This window comes from Tasmannia lanceolata, unplaced genomic scaffold (genome assembly GCF_043159265.1).
Source record: "Tasmannia lanceolata isolate RefF3 unplaced genomic scaffold, GAP_Taslan_0.1 ptg000003l, whole genome shotgun sequence".
Lineage (NCBI taxonomy): Eukaryota > Viridiplantae > Streptophyta > Magnoliopsida > Canellales > Winteraceae > Tasmannia > Tasmannia lanceolata.
Window position 1 is genome coordinate 45,400,181 of NW_027518680.1, and position 27,965 is coordinate 45,428,145.

General features: G+C 38.1%; 1 protein-coding gene and 1 long non-coding RNA gene across 9 annotated transcripts; both read left to right on the forward strand.

Annotated features, from left to right (window-relative positions):
- The first annotated feature begins 871 nt into the window (after positions 1-871).
- On the forward strand, positions 872-8,827 carry LOC143854906 (uncharacterized). Of its 8 annotated transcripts, none has more exons than XR_013237622.1 (8): positions 872-992; positions 1,392-1,431; positions 4,792-4,910; positions 6,554-6,626; positions 7,172-7,239; positions 7,434-7,527; positions 7,644-8,414; positions 8,546-8,827. It is a non-coding gene; the product is annotated as an uncharacterized LOC143854906 (long non-coding RNA). The 8 variants fall into 8 exon arrangements; XR_013237631.1 differs by having other exon boundaries at positions 4,869-4,910; positions 5,196-6,626; XR_013237628.1 differs by having other exon boundaries at positions 4,869-4,910.
- An 18,000-nt stretch (positions 8,828-26,827) lies between these two features.
- Positions 26,828-27,927, forward strand: LOC143869822 (uncharacterized). The gene is made up of 2 exons (XM_077376381.1): positions 26,828-27,424; positions 27,580-27,927. Exons 1-2 carry the CDS (start codon positions 26,828-26,830, stop codon positions 27,925-27,927), a joined length of 945 nt encoding a protein of 314 aa, XP_077232496.1.
- The last annotated feature ends 38 nt before the right edge of the window (positions 27,928-27,965 follow it).

Consider the following 27,965-nt stretch of genomic DNA (forward strand, 5'->3'; position numbering starts at 1 on the left):
TTATACCCAATTTTTGGTAAAAAAAAACCCACTTGGGAGATGGGTTTTTCTTATGGTAGAGCTGGGTATTACAAAAATGGGAATGGATATCTCATTCTGATAGATCTGATGGGTATTACAAAAATGGGAATGGATATCTCACTCACGTAGAGACCTCAAGCAATGACACAAGTGTGTAAAGAGAGTTTACAAATAAAATAAAATCAATATTTTGTAGAAACCTAGATGATATCACTATATTCTTTATAGTGTTCATTTTGTTTGCATTGATGTTACCTAACAGTGATGCCAAATGGAGGGTGGTAAACGAGTACATTAGATTTCACATTTAGCTCATAGAGGATGTGAATGCACAAAATAGAATCCAACGTCCTAATAGGGGCGAATATTATGGGTAGACTCCATTTAGTTTAGACTCGTAAGTCTAAGCTCAACAGCATTTTGATAAAAGCATTTATCTAATAAAATATTCAATCTATATACTATATATTATTATATGTCTTTGTGAATGCGATTTAAATAAGTTTGGCTGTCCAAATGATGATGGGACCTTGATCATGTTGTGAAGTATGGATAGACAGTGACATTTATCCCATGCCTAATGGTTCATGCAATCCTTACTATTCTAAAAGCCTAGACCTTGAAATTTCGTCAACCAACTTTTGCCAAAATTCCCTACCCCTGTTTAACAAATTCTTCCCAGTACGTCCATTTTAGCTAGGGCATTTTTGCCATTTTAGTGCTGCTTTCCCCCGAAGACATGTGCAAATATCACGCCAGATGTAACCCTTGTCATGCCACAAGTTTTCAAGACCCTTCTTGGCTTCGATTTCTCCGCTAATGTAATACGTGTCCCACTCCCACCTTCGCAATACACTCTTCCTTTTAACAAAGCCTCAACTTTCTTCTCTCTGCTTGCAGTTCTTCTTCCCATGGTTTTGCGGAATCAGTGCTCTAAAACCCTAGCGTCAAGTCTATTCGACAAGAAGAATGTGGGTATTTTTCTTCAAAATTGAGCATGCACTCATTACTTAGTTCCATTTTACATTATTATCTATGATTCTTCTTGTTGTGTATTTTTTTAGGGTCTGATGCTATCTAGATGAGATCTTTCTGGTCTTTTAGGGTTCCTCTGAAGCCATCTGGATTTTCATTTTATTTTTTTTATTTAAGGATTTTCGAGTCCGTTAAGGTTCGATTTTTTCTAGGGTTCTTATGGTTTTGATTTGCTTATATTTTCCATTCCCATTTTTTTATGATTGCAATGCATTGACGGATTTACACTCACACAATCAACTCGGTTTTTTCCTGATTTCTATATTGTGCTTTTGTGGATTCATGTGTGGATGCATGATAATCTTACTTCTTTGTTGATTTTGATACAATTTCAGGTTTGTCAATATTGGAAGAGCATAAACTCCTCTCATTAAGGTATTATCTATTGAATGTCTTTTTCACATACATTTGTTTTTATTTAATGCTAATGCCATTTGTTTTTTAAAATGACTAGTAAAAAGGCACGTGCACCGCACGTGCGGCGTCTTAATGAACTATTCTGATCGACTGCATATGAATTTAATAATAATCTTTAAGCAACAAAGACAAGTATGGATCTTATACAATTTTTAAAATGTATGATACAGAAAAAGCATCAATATGAGGAGCCACAAAAGTGTAGTTGCAATCTCAAAAGTAAATCTATCAAAAGCATGTACAAACCTGTGTTCTAATGGAAATTATTATTGAAACTACATATGTTGATGAAAACTATGAAAGTTTATATATGATTAAGCTCATTACATAGATTTTGACTAACACGGTTTGAGTCGTTTGACTAATACATCATGCAGAATCATTTGCTGAACATTGATTTGAACAATTCCTCACTTTGGATTGAAAATTGGTCTCAACTTTGCGTCACCTGCATTTGCTATTTGAAAATTTGAAGGGGGGTTTTAAAGGCCAAAGGGGAGTGATCTGATGTCATCTCTTGGGCATTTTATTATAACCTGGGCTTAGTTATTGGCTCACACTTTGGACAGAATTTTAGATTTATGTCTAATGTCAACTCTGTTCAGTCAATATAAAAACACTAACCGAACAAATTCACTAATTATAGAATCATCCAGCATAGACAATGAATGCTATAGAGTTGTCGAACTATTCCATCCAAACAAATAACGCACAGATCAAAGCTCCCTTGAGAGGGATATAATCAAAATTCATAATTATAATTGTCAACAAAATAGAATACATGGGGAAAAAAGATATACATAAAAGAGATAAACACACAAAAGCAAGAAAAGTAAATATTGAAGTAATGATATTGGAACTATCATGTTTTGATAACTGCACTAATTAATCTTGTCCTTTTTATTTAAACAAATGCCAACTGTTACTGCTCTTTAGAGCCAGCTGAAAAGGAAATACAAGCTAATTTTGTTTCATTATTAAAACATGGTAGTGCAAATATTACTACTGAAATATTATTGTTCTTTTATTCTGTCAATGGAATAAAATAATATCACAGAATTAGAATAATATATAAAATATTTTTTATTTTATTATGTAATTTAAGTACTTTAAAAGTAAAAAAAAAAGTTGTTAATTTAAGCAAAAAACTATATTATAGAAGAAAAGCAACGCCATTCTAAAAAATGAAAGGAAAATCAAAATAATCAATGTTTTGAAGGAATAAAAAAATTAATTTGTTCTTTGAACATCCAATCCAGCATCACATAAAGGATTTTAGCACTATGACTGTGTGGCCCTACAAGTCCAACAACCTCCTCATCAATCATGACATCATAAATTCTATCATCTGCGAAGCAAGATGGCCACCAATTTAAATTCAACATATGAAGAAAGGGACGGGAAGAGAGAAGTGATGAGATAAAAGAGTATACGGGGAGAGAGAGTTCTAGAGAACTCCAGCAGGTGAAGACAGAAAACGACGGGAAGAGAGAAGGGTTCGAAGCGATTTGGGGTGAACGTGATCACTGGGTTGGGATCATCCTATGGAAATGGCTTTTGGCACACAGCCTATGGTGGAAGTCTGTATAGTGAATTATTTTTAAAAGTATAGTACGCCCTAATGGGCCACAATATAAATTGATAGTTCCCAAAAAATCATTTCCATATGATGATCCTAGCTAGATGAAGGGCATATTTTGGAAACCTCTATAGATCGAAGGGTTGGGATCATCTTGTGGAAATGATGTTTGGCACACAACCTATTTACCTTGTGGCCTATCAAATGGACAGTTTGGATCATCCTATGGGGTAAGCCGTAAAGTACTTGTGAGTGGGCGTACAAACATGTAGGTATTGTAGGCCCACATCTTTATCTGATCTTTCTCTCATCTCAACCAAAAATTGAGATGAGAGGTGAAAACAAAAAGTCAAGCTGCTGGCTAGATCCAGACGAAAAAGCATTGAAGTAGGTCACAGCTTGCGTTTTTTTTAAAGTATTTACAAGGGCTTGGAAGAAGCTGACATGAGAAAAACAACAAAGAAGGGGATATAGAGGGAAGGTCGATGGAATTTAAAAAGTGGACATATGATGCAATTTTAGCAAAAGAGGGGAACCAAAAGGTAAAGACGTGCACTTTTTTGGATGCTTCTCGAGGGCAAAGTATTAGCAGAATGGTGTTTGGCTTGGGTCGACAACCAGGGGCATGGTAGGAGTGAAATGATGAGATTGGACAATGAAAGTTGGTGGCGGCTGGAAGTTTGAACAAAAGATGTACAAGACGCAGAAGGAATTAATGCAAAAGAGTGGAAGAAATTAACCCCTGATTCTCGCTTTATATATAGTATAAGGATTCTAATGCCATTTTTTCTTGGCTCTTCAAATAATTTTATGGTTCTGCATGCAAATATTTTTTACAAGCATACAAAGAGGTCCAATGTTTTTTTTTCTTTTCTTTTTTTCTTCTGGTCAGTGGCCTTTTATTTTGGCATTTGGGTGGGGTTGAAAATAAATAAACTATAGCGTTTTCTATAAATAATTAACACTTCTTTGTATTTTGGAAGAAACTCAAAGCAATCATATTCTTCAATCCAGATTCAGGATTTGCAGATTCCGTTTCCATATTACCTTTGCGCTTATTTTCACTTTCAAGTGATACCATATTTCATCGCTCTTTCACTTAAATTTAAGATGCTCATTTTCAGGTTGTCATTATTCTTGATAAATATTGTTTGTTTGTTTTCTTATTAGTGTTGTTTTGTTTTATTTTATTTTCTTTTTTCATTTTCAAAGTTTACCTTGCTCATGGTTTGTCCCTTGTAAAACATGCTAGACTTATTGATTTTAGATCGTCAAAACTTTAGTCATGTTACCATTCAAAAAAGAAAAGAAAAAAAGAACTTTAGTCATGTTGTCCTTATCCACACCAACTGTTTGAGGAAATGCTAAATGCACGATGCTTATTAAAATCAAAAGGGAAAGACTTTCATTCTTGTTTTTGGACACAAACTGTTTGAGGAAATGCTACATGCACAGTACTTATTAAAATGAAAAAGGGGAAGACCTTTCATTCTCATTTTTGTAATTTTTATATACTTAGAATTTTTGAAACATTGGACTTTTAAGGCATCTTTGAACATTGGACTTTGAAGGCATCTTTGATTTTTTTATTCTATTTGATGATTCATGTCAATGCTAAATTACTGTTTTTGCTTCTCTCAATGGTTATATATTATTTTTTGTCATCTGATTGGATACTGAAAGTCCATTGCATAAGCAGGTACAAATAGTAACAGAAAATTTAATTCCTTCAATGGCAGTTTCATACCACACAGAATTGTTACTGGTTGTTCTACTAAACATTTATTTGATGGTATATTGGATATTTGGCTATCAGGCATGGTTTTTGGCTATCAGGCATGGTTTCTCGCCTCTTGAGGTATAGATCATTGACTCTCCGCATGTATTGTTGTGTGCTTATTTTTTCATATTCCCTTTTCTTTTACATTTCGTTTTATGGGTTTTTGTTAGTTCCTTTTATTACTGATTTTGTTATGTTTGGCTCTTTTCAATTCAAATTTGTTTTCCTCCATCTCCATAGACAGGTTGGTATTAAGATGATGTGGGTTGGGTTTTCGGGCTTCCCTTACTATTATGGGAATTTTCTGACGGCTGGTGTTTTTTCTTCTCTTCATCTGAATTTTCTTTTTCTACTGGGTTGCAGATTTGCTAAGGAGGGATTTTCGCTCGAGCTTTTGATTACATTTTAATATTATAGATATCCTTCTACTGCTAGAAAATGGCTTTCTTCTTTATCTCGAAGGCTACAGTAGAAACACGATGGCAAAACTGAGTTCTCGATGACGTTGCTTTCAAATTTTGTTATCTTCTTTTATTGTGCCCAAAATAAGAAAATGGCGTAATGGACGGTATTGATTTGATATTCCGATTTCCGTGAAGATGTTCATTTTCTGTGTTTGCTCCATTCTTTTTCTTCATTTTGCTCAAAAGGCAATAGCATTCATTATATATTCTTTTTCTTTTTTTCTTTGCTTTGACACCAGTTAATTTCTCTTTTCTTGAAATCATTTCCTTTCTCTCATTTTTTTCCTCTTAAAGTGGGGTTTTCTTAGGCTTTATACTGTTGTTTTTGTTTTATTTTTTCCTTGAATATTTGGCGTGACTTTATTTTTGGGGGTGATTTTCCTATATCTTTTCCCTTTATTTGATTTTTTTTGTTGAAGGTGATCTTTTACATTTTTCCTCATTGATGTAAATATCTTCATTTTTGGGTTTTGATCCATTTTTCCCTTCATTTTGCTTGCTAATATACTTGCTTTCTTAATTTTGTTTTCTAAATAAATAATTAAAACTCACCGTTGAGTTTGCATATACTTTCCGCATTAAACCTTTCCAATTGAAGCTAACTCCATTTGGCTTCTCACATAGGCCACATTATTGCAATTTGCACAGCTTAAAATACATGCTTCCAAGACAGTTTAAAATCTTGATGAAATTATAATTTCCACCTTGGTCAAATGGCGGTCAATGGAACCCTAATTAATTATTTACTAGAGATCTTTCAAATATATATAGTTATTTGGGAAAAAGTAGGCCTACTTCTACCATATAAATAATAAGATTTGTTAATCAGAAGAGAGATTATAAGCCTAACCAAATGCCAATAAGAATATCATGACTGGATTATCCTAGGTCCTTGATCCGTCAAGTCTTATTTACGCTTCTATCAAGAATAGATAAAGGATTGGGCTAAGGATGTTGAAGGAAATCATTGACACTGCAATTTAAAAGGCTTTGAAGAGTAACCACACTTAAGTCCTTAAACATCAATCACTTTTTTATAACTTCCACACTGGGGTACGGGAATTGTATGATGAACTCCCATCCCATGCCCGACAACAAAGTCAAATCTTGAAGAGGTATTTGTAGACTCGGAATGGGCAATCAGACTAAATAAAAGATGGAATGATGGTTCTGAAAGGATTTGTACTTCAGTTTAATATCGGATACGGTCTATTGGATCACTTGATATTAATGGTGGATGTTCTTTCTACTTTGTAGTATATTGCAGAAGGTTAGAGAGGAGCGAGGATTAGCATCTTATAGAGCATAAACATAGCCATTAGCAGAGCAGGTAACCATTCTCTAGCCACAAGCATCTACTGAATTGATATCCCAGTTCACCAATAGATTATTTGAGTCATTCAAATCATTTTTTATGGCCATCAAATGCTGATGACTTGTCCCTTGTAAATCATGTTAGGCTCATTGTTTTTTGATAGCTAAAACTTTAGTCACATTGTCTCACTAAAAATAATAAGAAGACATGTAGAGGGACTCGCTGAAAGGGGTCTTACTGTTGTAAACTGTGGAGTAACAATATAAATAATTGAGAGAAATATGAACAAAAATGGAAGGATAGCAAAATTCTCTTCATTAACATGGCGCATCCAAATTATTTGAGCCATTCACTGTTTAGGCTCATATGGATTCTTGAATCCACTATCTTGGCTTCCATGCTACTCATTCATCCCACTAGATGTAAGAATATAATTGAAAGTAATGTACAATTTGTAGGTTATATGAGCTCACTATTCATTTTTATCACTAACTATTCACAAGACTCTCGTATGGGTTCAGCAATTTGAGTTTTGGGTTTTATACCTTTATGTCTTCCAGTTCTATGTAATAGGATGGGATGGAACCGGAAAGGGTGCGTCGGGATATCTAAATGCAAGCATATAATTGTAAGTAACAGAGATCTACTTTATTCTAAAAATCATTTGCTAACGATGTTATTGTTCATTTTCTTTTCGTTTTTGCTGGAAGTTCAATTCTTCTTTTTTTCATTTACGGATTGTCCCATGTCTCCTCCTCCTTGGGCATTTATCTCTTTTATTTTGTGCATTATCTGATTGTTGAGCTCTCATGGGTTCACTAGAATCAACTCTCATTGTGGAAATACCCCTCAATGGTTAAGATTAATGAACTTACTGGTGATACTTTTCTAGAGCTCTCCTCCAGCCATGGCTCAGGTATGAAAACAAATACAACTCTTTCTTTTCTTATGAAATCTTAGGATATTATATATGGGTTTATTTAATTTTCTTTGATTTGGTTGTCTCTAACCTATTTATTCATTTCTTTTCAGAGCCCGGATGATTGCACAACAGTAGCCTCTCAAGCAGGGGATGAGACCCAAAAAGTCTCTGGTCAAAACAACAAGTGCTGCATGGCTATTTGCAAACTCAAACCACATCACATGAAGAGTTTAAGCAATGGCCATTTGCAAACTTAAATCACATCAAATGAAGAGTTCAAGAGATGGTTGAGTTTAAAAGATGTGTTTTGTTTGTTGGGTATGGGAGAATTTTCAAGGTATAATTTCCTTTTCCTTTTCTTTTTAGCCATGTTCTTCCTATTGTGGGAACCTCTGTCATTCATAAAAAATATTTTTCTGCATTTTTATATAGTATTTTCCTCAAAAACATGTATTTAGTTCATGCATTTCTGTTATGTTAAGTAAGCGATTGGTGTTATTGAATATTTGAAATAACATAAAGAGCATTCAAGATATTATTTGGCAGTATTACCGGGTCAAAAATTTTTATTATTTGGCACTATTTGAAATTATTATATTGTTCCAATGCATATCAATCTCAACAAGTTCCAGGGATTCCTCCTCCAGTTCAGATATCCAAGAGAGGACTTTGGAGTAGTCTTCTCCAGTTCAAATATCCAAGATAGGATTTCGGATTGGTCTAGGTACGTTTGTCCATAAAGCAGCATCATCAACATGTGTCACAAAGCAAAAAAGCATGTGTATGGTGCTGCCACAAGGAAATATGAATTGAACCTTTGCCCCTCTTAAGTGCTTCTCTCTTAGCCCTGGGAACACATTGCATATGATCTTTTGTTGGAGGTAAATTCTCTCAGCAGTAAAATATTATGGTTAAGAAAAAGAAAATGACTCGATTGAATGATTAGGAAAAGATAATCTTGATTTTGATTGTCTTAATGACTAAATTGCCAAACTACTTAATGCTTATTCAGGTCACTTATTCAAGCCATCGATCGGTCATACTTTCTCACCCATGTTGGAATTGTTGGATTGATTCAAGACAGACAAGCTTCTGGGTGCCAGTGATATTGCGTTGTTGGATAATGTGTATGCATTGTACATTAAGGATAAAGAATATATATATGGCCATTGTTCAACATGCTTCATATAGATTTGCTTCTTTTATTTCTGTAGGTAACTTGAGTGAATCAAGATCTTAGGTAGTCATGTTTGAAGATAATATGAAATGGGCAAGGAAATTAACTTTACAAGTGGGTCGTGGTGCAGGAAAAAAACTATATATTTGGAGGTTTAACCTTTCTAATTTTGAGTGCATGGAAAATATAGATAGTATGTCTTATCAGCTGTATTTAAGGGTGTCAATTTTGGCTCGGGCTTGGAAGCTCGCTCGAGCTCGGCTCGAATCCTTAACGAGCCGAGCCGATCCGGCTCGTTAAGGCTCGTCATGTTAACATCATCTGCAAAAACGTACTAAGGGTGCGTATGTCATGTCAACATCATCTGCAAAAACGTACTGAGGGTGCGTATCAAACGGTTGTGAAAAATCGGAAATTAATTTTTTCCCGTAATTGTCATAACTTTTAACCTTTTTTGGTATTTTTTTCTTAATTGTCATAACTTACTACATTTTCTTGGTAATTTTTCATTTTAAACTTTATAAATTCAGCTAATTTACTTTTTGTTTGTAATGATTACTTTTTTCCTTATTTGCTTTTGCTAGCAACCTTTGCTGTGCGAAACTTTATAACCCAAGCTCGATAAACCCAAGCCCGATAAAACTCGCGAGCCTGACCGAGCCGAGCCTGGCCAAGCTCAGCTCGGCTCAGCTCATTTACACCCCTAGCTGTATTCTTGTAATTGGTCCTGTCATTTATAAATATAAGCCACGATTTGGAGATGTCAAACGCTACTGACATGCTAGAAGTTAGGCCGGTTGGCTGACATGCCAGAAGTTAGGAATGCTCTGGTTTTGTGTAATGATATCCACGTCTGTGAGAGGAACCTGTTATTTAATCCTATACTTCTTTGATGTTTTGCTTTGAGAGGTTTCTTGTGTAGTGTAGTTTAGGCATATACTAATCATTGATATCCCGATTGGAGTTCTGAAAGCCAAGTTATCCATAAAGTTTACTTCGTGAATGGAAGGAAACTTTTCTAGCCCAAATGTGGTGTTCTTGTTTTTGGGCAGTTGCAGCAACATCTTAAGAATGTATCTATCTCAACATAAAATACCTCAGTTGCACGTGCACTTTTACTAGTAATATAAGATAGTTGCACGTGCACTTTTACTAGTAATATAAGATAGTAGAATGGCAGACTAGTGATTCTAAAGGACGGGTCTACTTGTCAATTTCTAACTTACGGGCTTAAATAGAATCACAGTGATGGATTTTAATTCTAGTTGTGTAGTATTACCTTTTAGAAAAAAAATGTAGCTAATTTTTTATGGATTAATTTTGTGTGGTAAGTCTTGTTGCCTAGGAGATCAAAATTGATTTGGCTTCAATTATGAACCAGACCCCATCAAATTAATTTGGAATTAGATTCTGGTTTTTTTATTATTCTATTGAGATTCATAATTTATAATTTTCTAGGATATTTTTAGATATATTTGTATATGGATGGATGTTATTTTCTTCTCCCATCCATTCTATTTCTTCTTTTTAGGTTATATTCCCCTTGAGTGATTATTTTGAAAATCTATTTTTCAAGTAATTTTTATTTATGTAGATTCATGCATTATACTTAATTTAATAGTTTGTAAAATCCAACGAAATAAAAGATATTTTGCAAAGATTACTTATCTATTGAGCACCTGTTACAGTTGATGAGCTCAATCTGCAGCCAATTAGGAAGGAGAATTCAAAGCCAAATTGTTCCAAACATGAAAAAATAGGATTATTTCTAGTTTATTTTTTATGCTGAAGTAATTTTGTATTGATTCCCTGCCCTCTAAAAATCCCAAAGAGGCTTGCATATTTTTTCCAAATTCTGATCATTAACAAGTAAACCTTAATTTCAATTTTGTTTGAATTCTTTAGAACTAATCTTCTAAAATTCAGTTTTTTTTTTTTTTTTGAATTATTAGCATAATATGCCCTTAGAAGCCAGTTTCAGTTTCACATTGTACAATAGTCCACACAAAACGATAGTAGTGCCATAGCGGCAGTAGTAGACATGCAGAATATCGTGTGGTGACTCATAAATGCATTATAGTTTTTGTGATTAACTATAAGAAAAGTCTTCTTCAGCAGCAGTCAATTACTACAACAGCAAGATGCCATGTGTGGCACAGTGACTATCCATGTGTACTAAAGATGATTGGCTACATATACTCTGCTTTGCAGACTTGCTACTTCTTTTACAAGAACATTACATTCGGTCTTACTCTCTCCTTGCTTGAGGCAGTACAAATAATGTCTTGGACCTTTTTTCTTTGTTTTGCTTATATGAGTACCTATTAGCCCTAGTTATTCATTTCATGGATGGGAATTTGGTGATTAATGCATTTTGCGTATGTCAACTAAAAGAATAAAATTCTCTACTTTTACATATAATGGCACTCTCTTTATTTTATTACAACCTTTGGTATTAAAATATTACTTTTTTATGTAAATTCAGACATCTATTCTGTAACTACTAAAATTTTTATCATCTCTGTTACAGGTTGTATTAGTAGCCGTCTTGGCTGGTTGTATAAGCAGCTGTCTTTAAAGCCATCATTGGATCGATATATACTTTTCTACCACATTGTATAAGCTTCCAAGGAGAGTCATGTCAATATATTATACAGATGTTGTTTACATAGGTAGGAGATTGACTCATTTGGATGTATAGTTTTCTTCAGGAAGTGTGAGATGTGAATGTTTTGTATACAGGTTCCATTAATAAAATTTGTGGATGTGGATAGCGTTACAAGTTGTACTTGTACACGGGTTGTGTATCTAATGCAAATTAAGGCTGTATCCAAATAGGTTGCGGATGTGGTTCAATATATATGTCGATGGGAGTCATGACTGTCTTATTGCAACAAGGCCTTATTGTGAATGTGATGGCAAACAGGTACTAAAGTGTAAAGCATGTATTATACCCATTTTTTGGGAATTTTCAGAATAAGAAATTTTTTAAAAACTATTACTTTTAGCTGCGGTCCTCACCACGCTAAAGGTGTATTACCGTTGCTATACTGTTGAGCATTGACGTCTAATATTGGAAATTAGCAACGGTCATGACTGCTTCTATAGTGTAAAATACAGTGGCGGTCCCTTTAGGAGCGGTTAGGACCGCTGCTAAAATATACAGCGATGAGACATTTAGTAGCGGTTTTTTACCGCTACTAAAAGTAATAGCAACAGTCAAGGTTTTGGTAGCATATTGATGACGCCCCGTATAAGAGAAAGTTTTACAAAGACTCTTGATAGAAGTCACCTATCTGTAAGGACATCAGCTGGTGGATGTGTTTACAAAGACTCTTGGTAGAAAGTCAGACTCTTGATGGAAGCCACTCTAATAGTATGTGTTTCAAGTTGGGCATAGATTATATTTATCTACAAGCACTTTGCATGGAAGAAAAGGAACTATAGTTTAATTTATATTTAAGTTTCATTGTAATTTCTGTATTCAATCATTGTTCTTTTATTATTATGACGACGAGGCCTATCATAATTGGCTTCTAGTAGCAAATTATGTATTTGTAAATTTTATACCTATATAAACTAGTGATTGTAGAGTTGGTGGATTGTAACCCCACAAGCTTCACAAAAATACTCCTCTTTCTTTGCTTAGTTCGCCTTTCCTCCTCTCCTCCCTCTTCTTCCATATGAAATGCTTGTAGGTGGATTCCCAAAACGTTTAACATCCTACATGAAATTATAGCAAGAAGGAGCCTGAACTTGTAGACATACCTTACAAAGACGACTAGGGGTGCAACTTGGGTCAGTCTCAACCCGAATCCGACAGGTTCAACCCGATTTTCGCTCGGGTTGGGTTGGTGATTCCTCGGGTTGGGTTAGGGTTTTGGGAAAAGCCAACCCAACTTAATTTCGGGTTTGGTTCGGCCTTGGCAACGTGACCCGACCTGAACCCAACCTTTGTCCTCTAATTTTATCTTGATTTTCTCTGGGTCATGTTTTTTCTTTTATTTTTCTGTTTGGCCATAGGTGAACCCGAACCCAACCAGACAGCCCACCCCGATTTCATGTTTAAAGGGTTGGGTTAGGGTTGGGAGATTTAAATGCGAGTTGGGTTAGGGTTGACCATCCTTGACCCGAGGCTTGGGTTGGGTTGGGCTAGGGTTGAGGGAATGCTATCTCGGGTTGGGCTAGGGTTGGCCTCAACCCAATCCAACCCAACCCGAGTTGCACCCCTAAAGGTTACTCATAAGAGACTTGTTGTCAAGACATAAATTGTTCTAGAAATGATTTTGATCAAAGTCAGAAGAGGTTTCCTCAACTCAACCTCGACAAGAGCTCCAGCAAATAGCATAATAGAACTTTTGGAAGTGATCCCATATGGTTCGAGAGTCCAAGGGGATGGCAGAAGGCTTCTTGATAGATAATCCTTGCATTTGAATCTGAACAAGAGGAATCTAAGACTTTGTCAGGAGGGCAACTGAAATACATCTGAAACCATAATATAGCTCAAGGTAAGAGTAGAATGAAATACTACTCTCAATCACGAAGAATTATATCAGAAATGCCCATAAACTATATGATCATAAAATATATGGTAAACATTAGATCAGCGTAAATACCCGAAATACCCTCCCTTCAGGGCCTAATTATAAATTCAAATGCACCTGGGGTCGCTTGGGAAGCATGTGAGTTTGTAATTGGGTAAGAAGCGTAAGAAACACAAGTGATAGATAAAAGCTCCAAGGGGTACTTTGATATATAGTATAGATATTTATGAATTGTGAAACATGTAATAAATGACTAATTGAGTATTATATGAAATTGTAGAATGGCAAGACGAGGAGCTTGTAGGGATCACACTCGATCCATAAATGATATTGTTGGAGGGAATCCGAATGAAGCTCATGACGAGCCCATTAATCCAGAACCTCAGAATTTAGGTGATCAAGTTCAGAATGAGAATCAAGAACAGAATGTGAATCAAGCTCAGGATGTGAATTTGGACCAGAATGTGAATCCTCAAGTTCCCCCACCTGTGGCCTCTCAAAATGACATTGAACAAGAACGGACTGAAATGAGAAACTTTATGAGAGCCTTTGTTGGGATGGCAAACCAATATCAGTAATAGCCTCACGGGGCAGGGGAACAACATCAAATGAATGGCATATCGCAATTTATGAGATTGGCACCGAAATCCTTCAAAGAATCCACTTCGGCGGATGACGCTGAATCATGGTTAGAAAATGCATAAAAGGCCTTTACGACAATGAGATGCAACCAAGATGAGGACAAGGTCGCTTTCGTGACGTACATGCTAGAAGGGGGAGCCCTCCATTGGTGGAAGGGGATCAGGCGTAAGTATGAGCACCATCAGGGCCCTTTTACTTGGGCTATGTTCCGTACCGAATTCCTTACCAAGTATTTCCGAGGAGTACCTTATACATAACACAAAGGGATTTCTCTAAGTTGTTGCCAGGAAATATGATCGTTGCTCGGCATGTCCCGACGATGGTATCCGATGAAAATGCTAAGAGGGACAAGTTTGAACATGGGTTGGCCATGTATATCCAAAAGGACATTGCTGGCTCTAATGCCCCAGAGACCTATACCAAGTTAGTGGATCGAGCTAAGAAGCTCGAGGCAGTTCATGCTGAAGCTCGAGAGCTCACCCAAGCAAATCAAAAGAACAGAGGTAGAGACAATGATTTTAGAGGAGGACAAACCTCCAAGGGATCAGCCCCATACCATCCATCAGGGAAGCAGCAGTCATTTCAGGAATCCCGTGGCAGGTCAAGAAATTTTGGAAATCAGAAAAATCAAGATAACCGTCAGACAAAGTCGGAACCTAGTAAAACCTTAGCAATCAGATGCGAACGATGTGGGAAGAACCACCCTACTGAAACATGTAGGTGGACATTAGGTGCATGCTTTGAGCGTGGCGAGATAGGCCACAGGATTGCGGAGTGCCCCATGATGGTAGGCGATTCTCAATCATTTCAAAGAACTCCAGCTCAGACCAAATCGATTCAGTCTCGGACCATCCAGAATCGTACAGCTCCAACATTTCCTGTAGCACAGCCGAGGACTGATCGACCCTCCATTCCTGGTCGCTTACATGCTCTTACTCACCAAGATGCTCAGACTGCCGGTACCGTGGTTTCAGGTACCCTACATGTTGCCTCTTCGTATGCTTATGTGTTATTTGACTCTGGAGCTACTCATTCGTTTGTTTCTTTATCGTATGCTATGTTGCATTCGTTATTTGTTACGCCTATGAACCATGATTTGTGTGTCAGTACACCAGTAGGAATTGATCTTGTAGCCAATAGTGTTAGCAAGATGTGTCCTATCAGGATTTGTGATAGGGAGTTAGTTGCAGACTTGATACTCTTAGACCTCTATGATTTTGATGTGATTCTCGGTATGGATTGGCTATCAGCCCATCATGCCCTTGTGGACTGCAATAAGAAAATAGTGAACTTTGAAATCCCTAGAGAGGAATGATTCTATTTTGAAGGGAGTGGAGCTCGCTCTACCCCTGTAATTCTACCTGCCATGCAGGCGTGTCGGTTGCTTAGACAAGGCTGTGAAGCCTTTCTAGCATCTGTAATGGAAGTTGAAAGTAATGATGTAAGAGTTGAAGACATCCCTGTAGTCAATGAATTTGTAGATGTTTTTCATGAAGACCTTCCGGGTCTAACCCTAGACAGAGAGGTGGACTTACTGTAGATTTGGCACCAAGTACGACACCTATTTCTAAGGCTCCGTACCGAATGGCTCCTGTGGAAATGAGGGAGTTAAAGGAGCAGTTAGAAGAACTTTTAGAGAGAGGTTTTGTGCGACCCCGTGTTTCGCCATGGGGAGCACTAGTATTGTTTGTGAAAAAGAAGGATGGTAGTATGCGTCTTCGCATAGACTATCCGGAATTGAACAAAGTGACAGTAAAAAATAAATACCCTCTACCCCAGATAGATGATCTGTTCAATCAGTTGCAAGGGGCATGTGTATTCTCAAAGATCGATCTCTTATCAGGATACCATCAGTTGCGAATCAAAACTGAGGATATGCCAAAGACGGCTTTCCGTACCTGCTATGGGCACTATGAGGTTTTGGTTATGCCATTCGGCTTAACTAATGCCCCAGCAGCCTTCATGGACCTTATGAACCGAGTGTTTCAACCATTCTCAGACCAGTATGTAGTCTTCATCGACGACATATTAGTATATTCCAGTAATCGTGAGGATCATGAGAATCATTTAAGAATTGTGTTAGAAACCTTGAGGAAGGAGAAACTTTTTGCAAAGTTTAAGAAGTGTGAGTTTTGGTTGAATTCGATATCTTTCCTTGGACATGTGATATCTAAGGAAGGAGTTTCTATAGACCCAAAGAAGATAGATGCAGTGGTAGATTGGAATAGACCGAACAGTGTGGCTGAAGTTCAGAGTTTCTTGGGTTTAGCGGGCTACTACCGTAGATTTGTGCAGGATTTTTCGCGCATAGCGGCACCTCTAACCCGCTTGACCCATAAGGGATCAGATTTGTTTGTTCAGAAGAATGTTTTGTTTAGAAGAATGTGAGGAGAGTTTCTTCGATTTGAAGCGTCAACTTGTTTCAGCTCCTATCCTAACTCTGCCTGTTAATGGAGTAGGATTTATTATTTACAGTGATGCTTCAAAGAAGGGACTTGGATGTGTATTGATGCAGAACGGGAAAGTCATAGCTTATGCCTCCCGTCAGTTGAGACCGTATGAAGAGAATTACCCGACACATGATTTGGAATTAGTAGCTGTGATATTTGCATTAAAAATCTAGAGATATTATTTGTATGGGGAGTCATGGGAGATATTCACTGATCATAAAAGTCTGAAATATATTTTCACACAAAAAGAACTGAACATGAGGCAAAGGCGTTGGTTGGAACTTTTAAAAGACTACGACCTGACTATAAGCTATCCCCCTGGTAAAGCCAATGTGGTAGCCGATGCACTCAATCAGAAGTCATCAGTTAATTTGGCATCTTTGATTACAACACAAAGGAATATTTTGGAAGATCTGTGAAGAGCAGAAATTGAGATTTATGTACCAAGTGTTGGAGCTCAGATTGCAGCATTACAGCTTCAGCTTACATTACAAGAAAGAATAAGAATCGCTCAGGAATCTGACGATGAGTTGTGCAAGATCAGAAAGAAGTTGGATGAGGGAAAGGAATCAGGGTTTCGTGTTCATCAGGATGGTACTTCGAGATAACACAGATTAAAAAGAGAAATTATGAAAGAGGCTCACAGTACGAGTTATTCGGTGCACCCTGGAAGCACAAAGATGTATAAAAATTTGAAGGGAAATTTTTGGTGGAATAATATGAAGAGAGAAATGGCCCAATATGTATCGCAATGTTTAACTTGCCAAGTGATAAAAGCCGAGCATCAGAGACCCGCAGGAACGTTGCAACCGCTTCCTATTCCTGAATGGAAGTGGGAGGAGATTACAATGGATTTTGTGATAGCATTACCCCGTACTCCCGCAGGCAACGATACCGTGTGGGTGATAGTTGATCGATTGACTAAGTTAACTCACTTCATACCTATTAGAACAGGCTTAGCTCCTGAAGGACTAGCTAAGTTGTATGTCGATCAAATAGTGAAGTATCATGGAGTGCCCAAGACCATCGTGTCTGACAGGGACACCCGATTCGTATCGAAATTGTGGAACAGTGTGCATTCAGCAATGGGAACTTCGCTTAAGATTAGTACTGCATTTCACCCTCAGACAGATGGACAGTCTGAAAGGACAATTCATATATTGGAAGATATGCTCCGGGCATGTGTGATGTATTTTAAAGGCTCTTGGGATAATTATCTTCCTTTAGTGGAATTCTCTTATAACAACAGTTATCAAGCGAGCATCAAGATGGCACCTTTCGAGGCTTTATATGGGAGAAAGTGTAGATCGCCCCTATGTTGGGACAATGTGGGTGAGAAGAAGTTTTTGAATACCGAGTTAGTTTAGCAAGTTGTGGACATCGTACAGATAGTTCGTGAGGGCCTTCGTGCAGCCCAAAGTCGTCAGAAAAGTTATGCAGACAATAGACGAAGAGAGTTGAAATTTGAAGTCGGTGCTAATGTGCTCTTGAAAGTGTCACCTACGAAAGGGGTGATGCGATTTGGAGTCAGAGGAAAGTTGAGTCCAAGATTTGTAGGACCTTACGAGATACTTGAAAAGATTGGGAAAGTGGGTTACAGACTTGCCTGGCCACCTTTATTGTGTGGAGTTCATAAAGTATTTCATGTATCGATGATGCGGAAGTACATTCCAGATCCTAGTCATGTCATTGATTTGGCACCATTGGAATTGAGAGAAGACCTATCATTCGAAGAGCAGCCAATTTGTATTGTGGATCATCTTAGGCGTCGGACTATACCATATGTCAAAGTCCAGTCGCAGAATCACTCAGAACGCGAAGCCACCTGGGAATTGGAAGAAAAGATGAGAGTTAAATATCCGTTCCTATTTGACTCAGGTACGTGTTTAGTAAATTTCAATGATGAAATTTTTGTGAGGGTAGAATGTAAATACCCGAAATACCCTCCCTCCAAAATTCATTCCCCTCTATTAGTGAGGGGCATTGTTGTCCTTAAGAATTTGAATTAGATTAGGGCTTCTTTAGAGAATCCTATAAGTACATCTTATGAGAGATTAAGAAACCCTAAACCATCTTTGCAGCCCTAAGAGAAGATCCGTGAGAAAGAAAGAGGAGAACAAGTTTTGGAAGAAGCGAAGAACAAGGTAAGAACTATGTTCTTCTTTGGATTATGTTTTTTTAAAACCCTAAAACAAGCATTAGGTGATCTTGAAAGGATAAAAGTGAAGGTTCTGATTTTTGTTTAAGATATGTTCAAGGATTGACCTTTGATTCCTTAGGGTTCGCTTTGTTCTAGAATCCCTAACGAATCTAGGATCGGATCGTCTTAACTTTTGAAAGTTTTGGCACCCGAGGATTTAAAGTACAAGTTTAGATATTTTTTATAATTATGTGTATTGATTCCGAGCGTGAAATTGGGTTTAATGGATTTCTCTTGTCGATATGAGTCCAATGGATCCAACCACGCGCGAATCGGAGCTAAAACAAGAAAGTTATGGCCTCTTAAAGTTTCTAGGACGAATATGGAATTTTCGTAAAAAAACGCAGTTTGGGACCTTCGAACTTCCAAAGGAACCTTCGGACTTCCGAAGGGGTGCCAGTAGAACAGATTCGAGACCTTCGGACTTCTGAAGAAACCTTCCGAAGGGTGCCAGCAGAATTACCTTGAAATGTTGTGAAACTTTGAAAAATCATAACTTATTCATCTCTTATCCGTTTTCGACGCTTCTGTACTCTATGGACTCGGAAAATGACGTACTTTATGATAAAAATAAAATCAAAAATTGTTGAAGACTCCATGATGACAAAAATTTCAAAATACTAAAAAGAACCATAAGACAGGTTACCGTACCATTTCCAATTGGACATCAAAAGATGTCTTGTGTTAGTAAAAGCACATAAGTGCCTAATAGGACTGAAACTAATGATGAACCTCATGAAAAATGTTCATACTATTGATTGTAGGTGATTAAGGTGATTCTAAAAGGAATATATCTATCACTAGAGGTATGTAATTTTGTACTACCTTAGTGCTGCGATTTACCTTTTGAATACTGACATTGTTGATTGTGAACCCCAACTTTCTGAATTGTGAAGCTATTGATAAACTTTAGATCTTTATTTGGATCTTGCATGCTCAACCCCTTTTGTTTTCTCAAATATATGAACCTTTGGAATATTGATTTATCTTTATTGTGAAACTATTTTGGAATCAAGTTGAAACACTTGCCTTGAACTTTGAACACCTTCTTTCGAACTGTGTGAACTTTGAACACCTATTGAGAGGCTTAGGTTATGTGAACTCAGAAAAGACCCCGCCAGTGGGGCATAGGCATTAGCCTATATGTGAACTGTGATCCCGTCAATGGGGGATAAACCTTGGCCCTATTAACAAGTATGTGAACCTAGGAACTAGTTCCGACACCGTGGGCTATCGGTGTAAGCAATAACTCGCTTTGTGGACCCGTGGGCAGTCGGGGTGAAAATAACTTGCTTTTTGGACTAAGCTGATGATCTCAGGGTGGTATCGTAACCATATTAATTACCTTCAGTGACCCTTTGAATATTGTAACCTTCGATGTGATACTAGACTTGTACCCTTATGAACTTGTGCTCCCTCCTTATTGAATTTGTGATAATCGCTTTACTTGTGGCTTATACCCTCTCTATGTAGCTGTGAACCTTCCTTTTGTAGCATGCAATGATCCAACGTTTGTAGAGCATTTTTATGTACTGAGCTTTTCAGCTGACTATGGTTATCTCAATATTTTTCAGAGTGCGATCCTCGTGGAACCGGCGAGGAGGCTCAAGAGTGACCCTGATATTTGGCTATCGTTATCTTCTAGTATTTTATATTATTTAGATAGTGAGTAACGTTTAGGACTATTGAGATTATGTTATTTGATTTCGTACTTTAATTTTGTGGGATATTGGGTTAGATGAGAGATTTCGAAAAGAATTGATATTTGATTATTGGACGGATGTAAGACATATAAATTTGGTTATTTAGATTATTTGGATTATTGCAGATGGTTTTAATATTTGCTTTTCTAGCCTTGTATGCTTGTGAAGCTTGCTTTGCAGGTATACAGCGTTGTCGCATCCCTAAGCCTTGTATATTGATTATGTGTGTATGTGTATGGCTAGTGGGAGTGACAATCAGCTACAACAATATTGTTGTTGTCACATTTGAAAGAAGGAACAGGAAAATTGAGCTTCCTTTCCTAGTTGAAGATGAAACACAAATTGATAAGCTTTCACCAAAAATAGGGCAGTTCAAAGAGAATGAGACTAGATTTGAAGTCAAAATGTGTATATATTTGTAGACACCCCATTTTGACCGAACCCCAAATAGGTTAGTTCCAGATCCTATGTAGGTCTTAGCAAGGTTTCAAGTGAATCAAGCGAACCATGGTAAAAAAAAAAAAGGGAGGCGAGCTTGTGCCATCATCAAAGTTAAGCGTGTGGGTCTCATTTTTTCTTTTCAACAGGCAAACCAAAGAGAAAAGAGAAAGGACTGGTTGAGTCTGTGTCAATATCAATCCGCAGGGGTGCCCATATCATTTTCCTGCAAGAAGCAAAATAGAAAAGCAATTCATGTTCCCCCTGTTTTTCCATGGACCCCCCATATAGGGTAAAGGAGTAGTCGGAATACACTATGAGAGGGTTGTCCCAAGAGAGAAAAGGGGTTTGATATATCATTTATTTCTTAGGTTTGTACCACTGCTCTTACCAAAGACCACCCCTTGTAGAGTGAAGGAGTAGGCATAAATATACTAAGAGGGAGCTGTTCCAGGGAGAATGGGGGGGTGCAAATATATCGTTTCTCATCTTCTTTAAAAACCCATCGATTAGGGCTCTCAAGGGAGAGAGGTTTTTCTTAAGGAGGAAGAAAAAGAGAGAAACAGAGGGAGGCGCCTCATTTTTTCTCTAAAAATAGCAGAGAGAGGGAGGGAGAACTGGGAGAGCTTGAGCCCCACCCACCTTGAGCCACCATTGCCACCATCGCAACCACCGGCCACAATACCACCATCTTCCATTTTCTTTTACCCTAATCCAAACCTTGGATTTACCCATTAATCAAACCCTTCTTCTCCGACCACACCTCATCGGAATCCGGCCTCATTTCCGGCAACCCCCAATTCCGGCTGAAATCCGAACCACCATCCCCATCTCCGACAGCCACTCCCAAACCCATTTTCATTCTTATCTCCCCCAATCCCCACCACCATGCTCCGGCCATTAATCCCTCTCCTCCTCCGACGATTCCACCGGAATCACCACCATCGTATCTCACCTGCAACATCCAAACCCACCACCACCTCGGTGGAAACCCAAACCCATTTTCAGAAAAAAGAGGAGAACAGAGTAGCAGAGTAGCAAAGCAGAGAGGGAGAGAACAGGAGCTGCTAGCAGCCACCTCCTCCACCAAGCCACCATCAAACCCTGGAAATCCAACCATCTTCCCCATTATCCGTGCCACAACCTCTATTTCCTTCGCTCAACCTCCATTTTCACCACCACCGTAACCATCTCCATCGTCTTCTCCAGTATACCTCCTCTCTGCAAATTCCGACCGTCCACCATCTTCCCCATCACCTAAACCCATTTCTTCTTCCCCCATCAAACCCCATCCAAACCCTCCCCTATTAAACCCTATTGCTTCTTCAAACCCAAACTCAAAACCCCTTTGTTTTCCCCATTTTCTCCATTTTCAGAACTAGAAAATGAGCTTGAGTTTGCTCTCGATCTCTTAAATGCTAACCCCTTTCGATCTATCTCTACAATGCCTTTCCTCCTCCTCCTCCTTCGCATTTCGAAGTATTAGAGAGCGCCATAGATCTGATCCAGATCAAGAAGATCCAGGATCGTGCAGAAACAAATTTTTACCTTCGAAATCTCTCTGTTGGGGTTTCAGCTCTCGAGTTAGGGTTTGATCGGGTGTTGATCCCGAAAATCAACGGCCAAGATCAGAGGTATTCTCTGCAGGCCGAGATTAAAGGAGCTGAGAAGGGCGAGATTGATCGGAGGTACAAATGGACGACTGAGATCAAAGGCGAAAAAAAAAAGAAGAAAAGAAAGGGTGTGGGAATGAGGGAGTGGAAAAGAGCTATAAATGGACGGTTGAGATTAAATGGAAAGGAAAGAGCGCTCCGATCTCGCGCGCATATACGTTGAAGGTGTCGTCGGCTCCGGTCGGCGGCAAGCCGGAAAAGGCGAAGAAGGAGTCGAAGGGGAAATGTTCCGATGCCACAACTGTGGTTGAGAAGGGTTCAGGGACTGCACATGTGGGGGAGATTGAAGATACGGATCCAGCAGGTCTTGCTGTAAAACAGGTGTTTGCTAAGAAGAGAGCGAGGAGAGTAAACTGGCATAAGGTATCCATCTTATATATTCTCTCGTTCTTGATGTATTTACTCTTCGATTTGCCCCCTAAATTTCATTTTGGTGAATGTTATGTGGGTTCTCAATGTTTTTTTGAATGGGTATTAATGCCTTGATTTACTCTCTATTTGATTATTCTCTTGGTACTCCAATCTGATGAATGGCACAGATGAGGTCTTTGTTCCCCCCTTGGTTTGATCCTCCATTCCGTTGTAGTTTTAGCAACATTCACTTGCTTTATAGACCCACCCATTATCTCAGTAGATCCTTGATTTCACCCTCACATTTTACTCTGAAGTTTGGGATGTTTGTATGGTTTCTATGATTTTGGTCTTCGTACGTGATTCCTATAGGACTTTTAGGATCTTCTCTGTCCCTCAAGATTCATCGTAGGCTTTGAGATTACCTCCAGAGTGTCTTCAAGATCTTCCTCTCGTGCTTGGGGTTTATCTCTTGTCTCCTTCGGCATATTAGGGTTGTTTATAGGGTTAGGGGTTCTTTCTTCTCTAGGATTATCACTTTCTACAGGGTTTGGGTTTTATTCCTCTCTTCTCTTTCGGAGTTATTTTTTGCACATTCCTCGGGATCCTTTTCAAGTTTCGAGATTTCATCGATTTTGGCGATGACGGAATATTTCTTGAGCCAGCCCCTTGCCCTTCTTATCATTTTCCCCATCTTAGGGTCTTCGCAGGGTTTGAGGGGTTTTCTTTCTTTTTCGGGACTCTCCTTTGCGTGTTTCTCGGGATCCTTTTCAAGTTTCGGGACTCCATCTATTTTGGGAATACTCCTCTTGCGTTTGGCAACGATGGAATGTTTCTTGAACCAACCTCTTCCCTTCCTGCCTTAGAGTTTTCGCAGGTTAAGGGATTCTCTCCTCTTAGAGTGTTCAGCCAGTTAGGACCGTTCCTAAGTGGCTGATCGTTTAATAGATCTTCTTATAAAGTTTTTGTCGGTCCCTTTTTGTTTAGGAAGCTTTCCATCTATCGTTAGTTTTGTTTTCGTATCTTCGGGATTGTTCTTTTCTTTGGGATTTTAGTCTCCACTATTTTGATTTCTTTCTCCTTAGGCTTTAGGGATCCCGTTTCCCTCTAAATTACTCTACCGCGATATGGTGGGTAAGGAGGCTCTTCTCTCGGATCCCCTTTAGCTGAAAGGGTGTTAACGCACGTTTAATTGTCAAAAATATAAAAACACTTCAAAAACATTTGAAAATATCAAAAACCTTTAAAAAAAAAGGTCTAAAGTGTTGAGTGTTTCTTTTAGAAGCGTAATTAGAAGAGTTCGATATTCGAACTACGTTGGCTTGATCCTCTCCCACGAGGTACGTAGTGCAGCTCGGGATCTTTATCCCAAGTCCAGCCAAACTTTTGTAAATAAACTTTGAAAATCTTTCAAAAAACCTTTGAAAACTTTATTTTCCAAAGATCTTCCTCTAGAGTTAGGAGTTTATCCTAGATAGAGAGTTTTAGAGTTAGGAGTTTGTCTTTTGTTGTGTGTTTGTTGTGTGTTTGTGTTAGAGTTAGGAGTTTGTCCTAGCTAGGAGCGCCTCCGTCCGGTCAGTTGGCGATTCACATCGCCGACTGATGACTAGGTCTAAGATACGTCAGTGATCCCATTGTTTTCCTTAGAACGCCCAGCCTAGTTACACATATGTTGTAGGAACCACCTGCATTAGCTTAGGGCTAACCTGCATTTAGTTAGGGCATATAGGGTGTCCTAAAATCTATAATTCACTGAAATTTAAATAATCGTACAAGAAGTTTTAATAACTAGTCCGGTCTTTTAGATCGAGTCTAAGATAGAGGTCTAGGTGTCTTAGGCATCATAGCTTAAAATAGGCGCGAAGAACTACGTTGCCTTGATTCTCGTGGAGGCGGGGATACGTAGGCTTCTTTGGATGAACATCAGAACATCCAAGGACTCGGGCTAAATCGTTTAGAGTCTTAGGATTTGTTGTATTGTATATTTTGATGTGTTTTCTTACTTTCTTGTACTGATCCTATACTTTTAGCTATAGCTTGCATGTGTTTGCACACCAGAACTTAGACACCTGTTAGGCATGTCACTCATAACTTAGTTATCATTAGGTGACACATCTTTTATCTTACTTTATGTGTGTTTATTATTTCATCCCCGAGTCATGCATGATTAGGTAGACGTTCACTCGGGGATATTTGTTCCCATTTCACATGATTTTTACCCAAACTTCTTCGAAGTTAATGAAAAATGGCATAAGAGACCAAGTGTTCGCACTCGGGCGAATTGGGGGCGCTCTTCGGACCTTCTCCATTCGTATCTCTGGTTATCCATTGCAAACAGAGCATTAGTTTTGGTTCCATGGCGCATCCATGGATGGCGACTCTGAGCTATTTTCAGATGTATCTTGGTTTCGAGCCCTGGCTCCTGATCAGGATGCATCTCTTTCTTTTTATATCGCCACTCATGCTATGCGGTGAGGGTGGCAATAATTTTGAGAGTTCCCTGGTAGAGCTCTCCTTCACGTTGTGGAGATCTAGAGGATTGCAGGAGGGATCTCGCGTCCCTCGGATCGGGGTCCACAATATTGATATGATTGCACATCTCCAAACTAAACTAAGCATCTCTGTCGTGTTGAACATAAATTTTCTATTGCTTGTGATAAATCAAACTTATAAAAGAGGCTGGTTATTAGATATTTTTGTTTTGAATGATACATTTTATTAATGCCAAAGGGAGAGCACCCCATGAATGAGATGACCAAACAAAAGCTAAAAGATATGCACAAGTTATTCTTGTATATGGGGTTAGTTATTATCTAGTTATTATGTAGTGGCTATGTGTTTTAGAGTTATGGGATTAGTTATTGGTGATGTGTCTTGTAAGTGGGTAGATGGACTTGTGATGTGGCATTCTCTTTTACTTGTATTTATGTAGTTGTAATCAAATGAAAGAAAAGAAGAAAAGAATTCTACAGCAAAGGAAACTTTGTAGGAGAGTCATGGTTCCTCTCGATTTGAACCACTAGGAGGTCTGGTTGCCTCGAATCAACCATTCCACCACCTCTTTCTATCTTTTTCTGTTGGTATTTTAATAATAAAATAAAAGGAATACCTTTTTTGGCTTTTAAGAAGATTCCTTTTGCTTTTGAAATTTCCCACCCAATTTTCAAATGGATTCTCCTTTTTGTACTTTTCCCACCAAAGAATTCAAATGCTTTGAAGAGAACTCTCTTACCTCTTTGGAAATTTAGTCCAAGATGGGAAAGTAAGAGAGATTTCTCTGTCCATATAAGAGGGAGGGTTGAGACAAAGGCTTAGGCCTTTCAAGGGCATTCAATTTGTTTGCCTTGGGAGTTTTACAAATAAAAATAAAAAACACACGCGCGCACACCGAGCTGAGCCGTGCCGTGCCGGGTCGGGGCGCGGGTGCATGTGCGTGTGGGTTGGGTTGGGGTTTTTCCCTAAACGGGATTATCTTTTTATTACCAAGAGTTGTGTCCCTTTCTTAAACGTGTTTTTCTCTTTGAAAAAATCCAAAACCATGTCTATTCAAATGTGACCGTTAAAACGTTTTAACAAACGGCTCTATTTTTTTAAATAACGTTTTAAGAGTTGTAACTCTACGGGTTTTAAAATGTGTGTACATTTATTAAAAGGTGTCTTTAACATACACGTTTTTTTTATAAAAACAGAAGACCACAACATTTTTTACACACAACATTTTTGCCTCCTCTTTCTCTGTTGTTAACAGAACAGTGTATTACGTTTTCTTCTGTCCTTATCTACTTCTGCTTCTTTCTGGGCAATTGGAGTGTTGATCTTCTGGTTCAGATCTATCCGATCGTGCACTTCAGATAGATATCGATGGTGCGTCGAGCTGTTGTATCCTGGGGTGATTGTGTTTGGATCTGTTGCACTGGAAGCTTTTCCGCAGAGGCGCAAAATCATCTTAAAGAGAGCGACCTAGTTCGTGCTTCATCTCGCCACATCGAAAAGGTTTCATCTAATTATTTATTTCTCTACTTTTATCAGAAAACAATGCTATAATTTTAATTTAAGAGGGAAATTCTACAACAATTTTAAGGTGATTTTGGTTTCTGTTTTTCCTCTTTCTAAAATATGGCATCCCATGATGAGATTATGTCGGATTCCTCAAATCCGAACAAGCCTTTTCGATTCAGTGATTCTAATTTTAAGAGATGTAAGAAGAAAATATTTTTCTATTTATCCACCAAGAAAGTAGCCCATGTTTTAGATGACCTAAGGCCATGGAGATCAGAACTTGAACTTGTTAGATCTGTAATGAAAAAGAATTGGAAAGATTCTAATTTCCTATGCCAAAACTTTATTCTCAATTACCTCTTCGATGAATTATACAATTTTTATAGTAATTGTAAGGATTCCATTACCCTTTGGAAAGCCTTACAAAAGAAATATGATACGGAAGAGGCTGGGTCTAAGAAATATGCGGTTAGTAAGTATTTTAGATATCATATGGTGGATGAGACGACGGTGATTTCTCAAACCCACGAGTTGCAAAAACTTGTTCACGACATCCTTGCAGAAAGAATGACTATAAGTGAACAATTTCAAGTTGCAGCCGTGATTGACAAATTACCCCCTTTTGGAAAGAATTCAGAATTTCCCTTCTTCATAAAACTAAAGAACTATCGATGGAGGATCTTCTTGTTCGTCTTCGGATCGAAGAAGAAAACCGTAACCAAGATAAGAAAGAAGGGAATAATGAAACTAATGTGAATGTTATTTCTGTTGCTAAGAATCAAAATCAGAAACCACAAGTGAATCTAAAGCCCAAAAAGAAGTTGAAGAAAAAGCAACAAAACCAAAACTGAAGTACCTTTAATTTTCAGAACCAAAACACAACTTCTGGAAAGAATGACTATTCCAAAGTTGTGTGTTATATTTGTGGTCTCAAAGGTCGTATTGCACGGATATGTCGACGTAAGAAGAATGCACCAATCCCTCAAGTCAACGTGACAGAAGAGCCACTTGTGGCTCTAATCACTGAAGTTAATATCGTTGGAGGATCTGAAGGGTGGTGGGTCGACACTGGTGCGTCCCGTCATGTATGTTTTGACAGGAAGTGGTTCAAGATGTATGCGCCTGCAGACAATGAGAAGAAGGTGCTTCTAGGGGACTCGCATACTACAAAGGTACTCTGTGTTGGGGACATTGAGCTTTGCTTCACTTTAGGGTGAAAAGTGATGTTGAAGGATGTTCTTCACACACCAGACAT